The 11,637-nt window shown below is 31.6% G+C and overlaps 1 protein-coding gene across 2 annotated transcripts in view; it reads right to left on the bottom strand.

The window, feature by feature from the left end:
- The window catches only part of LOC139490542 (cyclic GMP-AMP synthase-like receptor), a 29,338-nt gene that overhangs the window by 14,441 nt on the left and 3,260 nt on the right, over positions 1 to 11,637 (bottom strand). The window contains exons 2-5 of one of the 2 annotated variants that reach the window (XM_071277348.1): positions 8,486 to 8,571; positions 2,791 to 2,937; positions 2,395 to 2,520; positions 233 to 352 (exon numbers count right to left, since the gene is read on the bottom strand). In XM_071277348.1, coding sequence (XP_071133449.1) covers positions 233 to 352; positions 2,395 to 2,520; positions 2,791 to 2,937; positions 8,486 to 8,540 — 448 coding nt within the window. In that variant the 5' untranslated portion in view covers positions 8,541 to 8,571. Of the gene's footprint in view, positions 1 to 223; positions 353 to 2,394; positions 2,521 to 2,790; positions 2,938 to 8,485; positions 8,572 to 11,637 lie in introns of both variants that reach the window. The other variant, XM_071277347.1, reaches the window with a different exon arrangement.

Raw genomic sequence — 11,637 nt, 5'->3', positions numbered from 1 at the left:
GGCTTAACGTTTTTGTTCTCTTTGTTCGGTTTGTTGTCTCTTTAACACATTCCTAGTTTCATTCCGTATTCCAAAAACAACACAACAAAGCTGGTTCACATCTATGTTTTATATAAGTTTGTGGTGTTTTTTTTATCGAGTAATCCCTACAAGTTGAATGAAATAAAATCGTACTTTTCTCGAAAAAAGTTTTTTGACTCATAATTGCAAATGTAAAACTGACTACCATTACCCCTTGGAGTATAGAATCTTCCTTGTCCATGTTGCTCGTGTTTATTTGGTCTGTGTTTGTGTATCCTTCTGTGGTAGAGGTTGCCATTCTCGTTGTAAAACCTATTGGGTTCTGAATCTGCTGTATATAAAAAATACAATTGTTTTTATGTTTGATGTAAATGGTTGGTTATATGTTAACTAATATATATGCAGTTATGGAATCATGCTTATACTGAATATAAAAGCGCATCAGAGAGAATTCCTGTTCATAATAGTGGAATAGAAAAACATCAAAATGTAAAGCATAATCATTTATCTGTGTTTTTTTCAAAGTATCGTCGTGTCATATGTTTTCGTATCATCCATATTTCATCAGTTTCGATTTCACGATCGTATATTGTTGCGGATTTTTCGGTTTCTATATTTGGAACAACAACAACACTACAATTTGACATCTTTAAAACATATTCAAAGTCGTTTTAAAAGACCCTAGAACAAATTTAAAAAAGCTGACCAGATTAGCCATTTTTATTTAAAGCCCAAAATATGCCTCTCTAGAATAGTTGTTGAGCAATATTCTATGGAGTATAGCTATGTCGTCTGCCTGCCCGACATCGGATCTTCAAGACATGTGGCTGTCATGTGGTTTTTAGGTCATTTTCATAACAAACGAGCGTGTTTAAATTATCATGGTTCTTATATAAAATGGCTGTTCAAAATCCATTTATTCAATATTTTATTGACATTTCTTTTTATACATCATTGATACACGAAGATGAAAACAGTCTTAACTTTTTACATTTAAACCCCAAATTTTAAAAACTGCATTTTGTTTTCAAAACAAATTATGTCCTTTGTAGAAACCAAGTATCAATCGAAAATAAATAAAAATGTAACAATTTCAGCACATGAAACACCAACCTAAAACTATTAACTATTTATTTCTAGTACAGACAAGTATTGAATAACCTTCATTATGATTCCAGCGATCACCAGAACCACGACTTTAGAAAATACTAATTTCCGGATTATATAGTCATTTCCTGTCCGTGAACTGATCCAATTTTTAATTCATTCGAAAACATATGACGCCGTTTTTTTGACAAACAAAAATTGCAAAGTAATCGGAAACGGTTAAAAATCGTAGAAAGCCTTCACAAAAAAACTAGATACCTAAAATCATTCGGTAGGACATGCTTTTCAAATTTGAGTAAACATCTGAATAAAAATTCAACAGTGAAAATCACGTGATGATATTTGATTTTTTTTTCAAATGTTTTACTTCATTGTTCAACCAGTTAGTGTGAGTATAAATATTGTTAAATAGGCATTTAAACTACAAATATGCATCATTGTTGACAAACGATACGTTGAAACATAGCATTAAAAAAATTTCAAACTCCTGAAATCCATATTCTCTAATGTTCAAAGACTCAAATTATATAATGTGCACAAGGAAACTACAATTAACAAACTGGAAAAATGGGACATTACACTTATTACTTATCCAAAGCAAACAAAATTTACAGCATGCATTTAAACCAAATCTAACAGTTGCTATAATCATCGGACACGGAATTTAATTTTGAAAATACATTCATACGTTCATATATACAAAGATCCGAATGTCAAATAATGGTTATCTTGCGCACAAAAAATCAATATAATTAGACAAGATCGCTGGAACACTACACTTTTAATTTTACTTAAACCGGACATTGTATGGATGGACCTAGTTCTGTAGATTCATTTATTTTCGTGGGTACCAATTTTCATGGAATATGGAAAACTTGCATGAAGTCAGCAAAGAAGCCTATAAAAATTTGTTATTTTTAAAGATTTAATTTCGTAGTTCAGCTGTACCAACAAAATCCACGAAAAATTGGTATCCAACGAATATTAATGAATCATCAGTATGTGTAAAACTAGGGTAAATCCACAAACTGAATGACAACTTTATAATTGTATAAATCTTACTATCATTTGAACAGTTTTAATTAATGTAATGCCTTACAATTCAAAATATTAAAGTTGTCTTTACATATCAAATTAAACTATTTTCAGTCTTTCAAATGCTTCTCTATGTTTAATTAAAATTTTGGAAATATTGAAATGCTTTAATAATCATATGATTTAAAAACAAAACAGTTGGACAGATTTTTACAAAAGTATTTGGATTACCATAATCCCTTGCTTTATACGATCGTCTATGTCCATATTGCTCGTGTTTGTTACGTCTTGGTGTGTGCACTCGTATGTGACTTTTTTGGCCATCCTCATGGTTATCAAATTGGTTTTCTGTATTTACTGAAAAGTTATTGGAAAATATTGTTGTAGTTGTAAAATTGACATGCCATGTTGGTTTGGGTTTCAGAGTAGACAATAGATAAAAAAAACCTTGGCATAAAAATAAAATAAACGTTCAATGTTTTGTATATTCGGAATTAATGGGTTTTGCCTACATTTACGAGAATATATCCATGATTATCATGATTATCACAAAGTAGTCTTTTTCTCCTTCAATTTTGAATTAACTATAATTAACTGTAATAAGTATTTACTCGTTTGAATACATACCCTTGTGTCTAGGTGAAAAAGGTTGTCTTTGTTCATTGTTAGTAGTTATTGAATCATGCGTTTCCGTTGTGGCTTGATTGCTTGTTGCTGATATATGCTTTCCCTTATTATCTTGGGCATCGCGTATGGTGATAGGGCTTTCAAAACCTAAAAAAGATCAATGTACAATTTGACTCAATTCTTCTCTTATCTTTAACAAACTACACGTCTTATTGTTGTAAAGCAGTGCCATAACAGACAAAGTTACTGTTTGCATTAAAAGTCGGGACAGGATGTAAATCATTTCGTTATATAATTGTGATACATTGGTTAATGTACAATAAACAATATTGATCAAATCAAAAGCACAGGTCGTTTCTAAATTAGTTTCCAAAAAAATGAGATTAGATTTGTGATTATTGGTTCAAACGTCGTATTCTAAAGAATAGATTGATGTACACATGGACACAACTGAAGTGATTATGTTGATAGTATGTAAATGGTTTTTTGAAGCGAGGAAATTATCATGCATTTAATAAAGTGTCATTTTGAAAACCAAATCTGGGAAAATATGTGTAATGTACAAAATTGTCTGAACATAGGTATGCCAACCTATTTTTTTTTACAGTGAATGTCGCTTAAGATGCAAGTCAGATTGACATAATCTTGTGAGATGTTGGATGCTCTTTGACGTTCTGGCATGAATATTCATCAATGCAATGCAGAATGTAGATGCTTCTTTTTCTCAAAGGTCACTACGCCTTATTGGATGTTAACACACAGTTGTAGGATTGTGTGTCACGGAATATATACAACATATCATAAAGGTCAATGACTTATTTTAACGTATTCTTCCATTTTCTTATTGATAGATGTCAAGTAGTATCTGATATCATAACTTGAATGTATATTAGTACTTTATATAAGTCAATTAAACGTTCGAGTTATCTCTTTTATGAAAGAAGAGTCTGAGTAATGTATCTTCAAGACACATTCTTACTCCAAGATGCATGTAGTCACATGGCAACTGTTATTGTATTTCCAAATATATAGTTAAGCATTTAATTTTTGTCAGGTAACAAACTTTTACTGTATTATACCATGATTGATTGATGATTACTTTTAAAACACTGCATCTGCACAAAAAGGCTAAATATCGGCGACATAAATTTTAAATATAAAGTTATTAATTTTTTAAAAAATCAATTAACGGTACCCAAAATACATTTTGTTGTACTTTACTGACTGAGAACGCGTGAGATTGACACCGGAGCCACGCCTACTACGCTCATGCTAACTTTAAATTAGAATACATTAAACCTTTTTGTCAGTGTGGTTCCGATATTTTCAATCTTTAAACATTAAAATTTCAGTTGATCTAAATACAATATAAATCAATTACGTAATACCGCAATTTATAAAAACAAATCTACCGTTTATAACGCACTGTTAACCTTTTACCTGCTTTTAAATGTTTGTAAGATAACTTCAGTAGAAAATATAAGAGTCAGTTATAAATAGGGCAAGCTGAATATCCGGAAGTGTTAAGTCATTTAACGGAAAATTAGAAATCTTAATTTATTAATAATTTCAAATTAAAACTTTCAAAAACTGGTCTGACTTTTTAAACGATTATATTTCATATGATACAATAATAATTATAACATGGATTGATACATTGTTAAATAGACAGACATACAGATGTATGTCCCTTTCTCGTGTTTTTTTTTCTGATACTTTTTCTGAAAGATCGTTTTTCGGAACGGAATAATTATCCCAAGAGGACATGGAGGACACGATGTGCTAGTGTAAGATCATCCAGATGTACACTGACACACCAAGTTCGAATGGGATAATTATTTTACATCCCAGATAAGATGAAAAAAACAATATTTAATCTTCATAACATCTAGTTAAGAACACCACACAATCATTATAATATACTTTACATATATAGTAAATGTCCTTTATAAGCCCCGGGTAAAATGTCTTAATAGCTTAATTCAACAGGTAGCTCATGTCTAGTCGTCATGTTGTAGGGGTATGAGTCGTGGGTCTATATTGTAAAGGTCTCGAGTTCGATTTCTTGCATATACACTGGATTTTGTATACATAAAATTTTATTCTTTTTTGTATGAATATTACTAAGTTTTATCAAGGATTTTGCCAAAATATTACAAAACAAAGGAAAGCTTAACAAACAAAGAAACTCAAGCCAGGGTGATCTGGTAGGGTTTATCCGACTCAGATCGTCCCTGGTAGAAACTAGAGGCTCTAAAGAGCCTGTGTCGCTCACCTTATAGGTCTATGTGAATATTAAACAAAGGAAGCAGATGGATTCATGACAAAATTGTGTTTTGGTCATGGTGATGTGTTTATACATCTTACTTTACTGAACATTCTTGCTACTTACAATTATCTCTATCTATAATGAACTTGGCCCAGTAGTTTCAGTGGAAAATGTTAGTTAAAATTTACAAATTTTATGAAAATTGTTAAAAATTGACTATAAAGGACAATAACTCCTTAGGGGTCAATTGACCATTTCTGTCATGTTGACTTATTTGTAAATCTTACTTTGCTTAACATTATTGATGTTTGCAGTTTATCTCTATCTATAATAATATTCAAGATAATAACCAAAAACAGCAAAATTTCCTTAAAATTACCAATTCAGATGCAGCAACCTATCAACGGGTTGTCCGATTCATCTCAAAATTTCAGGGCAGATAGATCTTGACCTGATTAACAAGTTTACCCCATGTCAGATTTGCTCTAAATGCTTTAGTTTTTGAGTTATAAGCCAAAAACTGCATTTTACCCCTATGTTCTATTTTTAGCCATGGCGGCCATCTTGGTTGGTTGGCCGGGTCACCGGACACAATATTTAAACTAGATACCCTAATAATGATTGTGGCCAAGTTTGGTAAAAATTGGCCCAGTAGTTTCAGAGGAGAAGATTTTTGTAAAAGCTAACGACGGACAACGACGTCGACGACGACGGACGACGGATGACGGACGCCGGACGCCAAGTGATGAGAAAAGCTCACTTGGCCCTTTGGGCCAGGTGAGCTAAAAAGGAGCTGGGATGTACTAAGATTGATAGTATTCTTTATATGAGCGCTTTAAGGTCTCGATGACAATTTGCCTTATTTCCGAAAGGTTGACCAAGTGTACTAGCCTGATAATAGCATAGATTTTAGACAGATACTAGCAAAGGACGTATAAGAAAGACGTGCTTGTCCATGCCAAAAGTCAGTTTGTAGCAATTCTATATTGTCATTCAGACACAAATCATGTGAATATCACTGTTATTCTAAGCGATATTTTACAAAGGTATATATATTTCTCAATATTGGCTTCAACAGCGATTTATAGTTCTGAATTAAAACATATCAATTTCGTACGAATTTGTCAAATTGTTGATTGATTTTTTTATTTTGGGGTAGATGCGGAAAGTGAGTATATTTTATATACTACAATGTGAGTAAGTTTTTACCAACTTTCAGATTTTGAACCGTTTATTGCAACAAATACAGGATACAAAAACACCTGTGCCAAGTCAGGGATATGGCAGTTGTTTGCCGTGTGTTTCATTGGTTGATAGGTCTTACTTTAGATTTTGTAAGATTTTATGAACTTGCTCTTTTTGAATTTAAGTATATATTTTTTGAGACAGAATTTTCTTATAATTAGCTAAAATGAAGATTTCACTATGCTTTTTCAAAAAGTATGGGTCACCGCGCTATTTTTCAAGATTTGTGTGCATTAAAAAAATTCTATGAGGTAGAATTTTGAAATAAATTGTGACAAGATAGGTTTTATTATATGTTTAAAGAAAATAAAAAGAAAAAATGGTGTCACCCACCGAACTTGTTTTCTTGCTACAAGTGAAAAAACATCCTGATAGTCCAGTATAACAATTTTACCAAAGGAGTTATTTCCCCATAAATGACTCACTTGAAAAATGATATTTAAAACGAAAACAAAATGACATTTGTTTAAATATTTTGGATAATACAATAAATCACCTAGTTTTCTTTATATAATTAAACAGTCTAACCATAAAACATTAAATCTGTCTCCACATTTGCAGACTTGGGTAAATAACTAGACCGATTTTGTACTGCGATTGTACAATCCAAGATTGCGGTATACCATGAATCTACCTTAATACTCATTTGTCAATCCAATTTTTAACATTACTGCGACCAATAAGCTCAGTTTAAATTATACTTTGTTTTCTAATTGTAATGTACAAAATGACAATGAAGAATAAGTATTTGGAAATTGGATGAACTCCACACGGAGAGTGAAATAGTACACCTACAGTTTGAGTCTATCATTTTAAGTAGGCATGGTTACATATGAGGACGTTAACTGTCACCTATAAATCTAAAAAAAAAATTACGGCAATATCATGTAATCTGGATATTGCTGTTGTATCTTTCTATGTTGTCACAGGAAGAAAAAGGTATATCGACTGAACCTATCACTTCATCCTTCCGATCATGTAGTATGAGGGACTCTTTCCTGTATTGAATTTAAACTTGATGACACTTCAAACAACCACTCACACTGTTTAAATGAGGAGCGTCGACTTTAAAATTTATGAATAATTAAATTCTGCCGTCAAATCGTGTCTTAAATGAACATTATAAACAAAAACCGCACTCCGAGGAAAATTCAGAACGGATATTCCTTAATCAAATGGCAAAATCAAAAGCTCAAACACATCAAACGAATGGATAACAACTGTCATATTCCTGACGGTGTAAAGGCATTTTCTTATGTAAAAAATATTGTATATTGAATTACAAGACATATAAATTTGGATCTTATCAAATTGGTATTGGTGCAAGCCAATACAAATTTGTATTCTTGAGTTCATATGTTTTCAAACCTCTGTTATAAAAGCGAAATCCTCATTAATAGTTAGGTAAATGTTTTGGTGTTTTAAAAATGAACTGGACAAACAGTCAACTGGACACGTTTGAGGGATGGATACCTTTCTAGAAGAGACAAACTCCTGAATGTTACATATATAATGACGTATATGTTATTCCTCTGGTCTATACATAGTCGTTCAAGGCTTTTTTTTATTGATAATTAGCATATTTTTATTTTTAACCGTAAACTGAGTTAAGAAAATAGACAGAAAAACAAGCATTCTGTGAGTATTGCATGGTAATACATATTCCCTTACCTGTTAAAGATTCATTGTATTGGAACAAAATTCTCATTTGATCTATAAATTGTCATGGTGTAATCTATATAATAAATATCAAGTCAATATCTTCAAGCATAACGAAAAAAGTGTTTAAAACTGATTATTTAAGTGAACTTTCTAAGTCAAAGGACTACAACTTTGCACAAAATCTTCAGACAGGAACAAACTTCGACCTTGATCTGTAACTTGGCATGCTAAAATTATATACCAATTTTCAAACCAATTCCTCAAGAGTGACAAAAAAAAAGTGTGGAAAAAAGACCATAACTCTGCACAAAATCATCAGACCGGAACCAATTCGAACTTGATCTGTAACATGTCATAATTTAACAATACACCCAGTATCAAATATTAATCTTCAAGCATGACGAAAACAAGAGTGGAAAACTTTTTTGCCGGATTGACAGACAGACAGACAGACAGACAGAGTGCAAACTTAAAGTCCCCTTCGACTTCTCGGTAGGGAACTTAAAATAACAGCATTACCTTCACATCTAGGATAATCATAATTGCTGTATCTTCTTTCTTCGCTTCTCTTCATTTCAAAGTGAAAACATCTTCAGACATTTAATCTGAAATGGATGGTTATATTAAATATATGGTGTTATTGAATTTAAATTCCTTTGATGTATAGTTTGAACAAAATATAAAATGTTTATTATTTATTTTTTCTGTATTGAAATTTAAAAAAATATATATATTATGTGCATTGTCTTTCTCCACTTAATGGTTTAAATCATTAACCAAATTCTTAATAAACGCTTTAATAAGACTATTCTGACAAAGATGCAAAATTATCTAACACAAGTAATAACTCAAAAACGCAATGAAAAATAACTACGGCAATGTTTTTGACACGTTGTTTTATGCGTTATGCATACTTTCACATACAACAATTTGACGAATTATATATTTTTAATCCAATTAATTCGAATATGTAATTCAGAAGAAAAAAACATAACTTCATGTGTTTTTAGAGATAAATATTGTCCATTTTAGTACATTTCTCACAATATCGATTTCTGTGTCTTTTATATCCTTTGGACATACAAATTTTTTTTTTATTTACTTAACAAAAATGAACACAAGAGAATTTTTGTAAAAAAAACTTTAGGAATATACTCTTAAAATAAGTATGCTCTTATATTGTGCAATATTACTTTGGACATAGTTCATGTTTATAAAATTATCGTAAGTCTAGAATTTGTTTTAACTTTGGTAAACGACCTTTAATGAGCTATTAAAGTCTTATATGAAAAGGGAAAAAAAAAGTGTTGTTGGGCAAAATATTTTACCTTGTATCGTTGGAAAAAAAAGGAGTCTTAACATTTAACAAAATTCCTAAACCTGACATAAGTAACTTCTCATGCATAATCAAAACAACTATTTGGCATGTATCGTAATGTAGTTTGGTTAAACAGTTTTAGATGAATGAATGCAATCATATCCAAAAGACATTAACCCTTTTGCATATCAAAATAAGTTGATTGAATGTTACTGATAAAGTCAGGAATATGACAGTTGTTATCCATTCGTTTGATGTGTTTGGACTTTTGATTTTGCCTTTTGATTTTTGATTTTCCTTTTTGAATTTTCCTCGGAGTTCAGTATTTTTGTGTTTTTACTTTTTATAATGCAGATAAAGAAAAATAAATGTCAACAGTGGTGATCCCAACACTATACTTTTAACTTGATGCAATGTTTATGAATGAAAAAAAAAATTGTGAAAGAAGAGGGACGAAAGATACTAGAGGGACAATCAAACTGATAAATCGAAAATAAACTGACAAGGTCATGGCCAAAAATGAAATGGACAAACAGACAAATAATAGTGCACATAACACAACATAGAAAACTAAAGAATAAGCAACACAAACTCCACCAAAAAAATAGGGGTGATCTCAGTGGCTCCGGAAGGGTAATCAAATCCTGCTCCACATGTGGCATCCGTCATGTTGCTCATGTTATAACAAATCCAGTAAATAGTCTTATTCGGTAGGTCACTTTCATGACAGGGAAGGGGATTGTTGTTACGACGCGAGGAACATATCCGATATCATTTGTAGACTAACAAATAATCATATTTAAAATTGAGAATGGAAATGGGGAATGTGTCAAAGAGACAACAACCCGACCAAATAAAAAACAACAGCAGAGGGTAACCAACAGGTCTTCAATGTAGCGAGAAATTCCCGCACCCGGAGGCGTCCTTTAGCTGACCCCTAAACAAATATATACTAGTCCAGTGATAATGAACGCCATACTAATTTTCAAATTGTACACAAGAAACTAAAATTAAAATAATACAAGACTAACAAAGGCCAGAGGCTCCTGATTTGGGACAGGCGCAAAAATGCGACGGGGTTAAAATTGAGAAAGGAAATGGTGAATATGTCAAAGCGACAACCACCCGACCATAGAGCAAACAACAGCCGAAGGCAACCAATGGGTCTTCAATGTAGCGAGAATTCCCGCACCCGTAGGTGTCCTTCAGCTGGCCCCTAAAATATGCATAAACATGTTTGTGAGATCTCAACCCTCCCCCTATACCTCTAACCAATGTAGAAAAGTTGCATTGAATAGTTATTCTGACATTCTTAATTTTTTTCTTCTTTTTTAGCTGTCACATTTGATACATATTTGATACTATTTGAAAATATTAATTTTCCATCGGCGCGTTTCGTCTACAAAAGATACAACAGTGAGAATTTATAGTTGGATTTATCACATTAAGGGAAAAGGGAACGGGCACGGGAAAAGGGGAAGGACAAACCATTTTTCTTTTGACAAACGGTAGATATAAAAACCATTAATACACATTAAAGAAATATATTTTTAAATTCAAATCAGAATGTGTACTTTTACAGACATTTGATGAATTTTATTTAAAATGATTACTATTACAGACATTGTACTGTACGAATTCTTACCCCACCACTTTTCCCCACCAAATAAATATAGGATATGCTTTTGGATGGTATGTAAAATAGTTACGTGTGTGTTGAAATGAAATTAGGTATCGAAAATGTCACTGCACTGTGTGCATGTAAAATCAAATGAAGTACATTGAAATTATAATACATTATGTACAGTATACAGACTTGTTAAGAAGGGATATTATTACGATACTGTTGTCAGGCCATTAAAGATTGCATAGTTTGGCTAATATTCACTTATAAGGTCTTTGCATCGGAATTAAACACATTTAATTAAAAACCAGTTGTTGGCATGACACGGGTACTGTTCTTCTCATGTATTTTTATGATGGTACAGTACTACCTGTGACATTATCTTATTCATGGTGGCCCTTAACATTATGTCCATCATGGTGGCCCTTTATGTCCATCATTATACCCCCTATTGCTTAATCAATACACAAGGTATTAATCATAAACCAGTCAAGGATAAATGGAAATATTGGGTGCATTGAAGTGTTAAAATGATATAACATACAGGTCATATGTCTCAGGTAAAATATACATATATGTGTTTGTCAAATTTAACAACTGTGATTATGTCAAGAAAATTCAAAAACAAAATGAAATAATAAAACTAATTTAACAAATAACTAAATATTTTTTTTAGTTGACTCATGACTATTTGTTTGACAATATACCTCTTAAATAGTTTTTAATCAA

This window comes from Mytilus edulis, chromosome 10 (genome assembly GCF_963676685.1).
Source record: "Mytilus edulis chromosome 10, xbMytEdul2.2, whole genome shotgun sequence".
NCBI classification, from domain to species: Eukaryota; Metazoa; Mollusca; class Bivalvia; order Mytilida; family Mytilidae; genus Mytilus; species Mytilus edulis.
The sequence above is the reverse complement of the archived record's forward strand: the minus strand, read 5'-3'. Positions and strand labels throughout refer to the sequence as shown.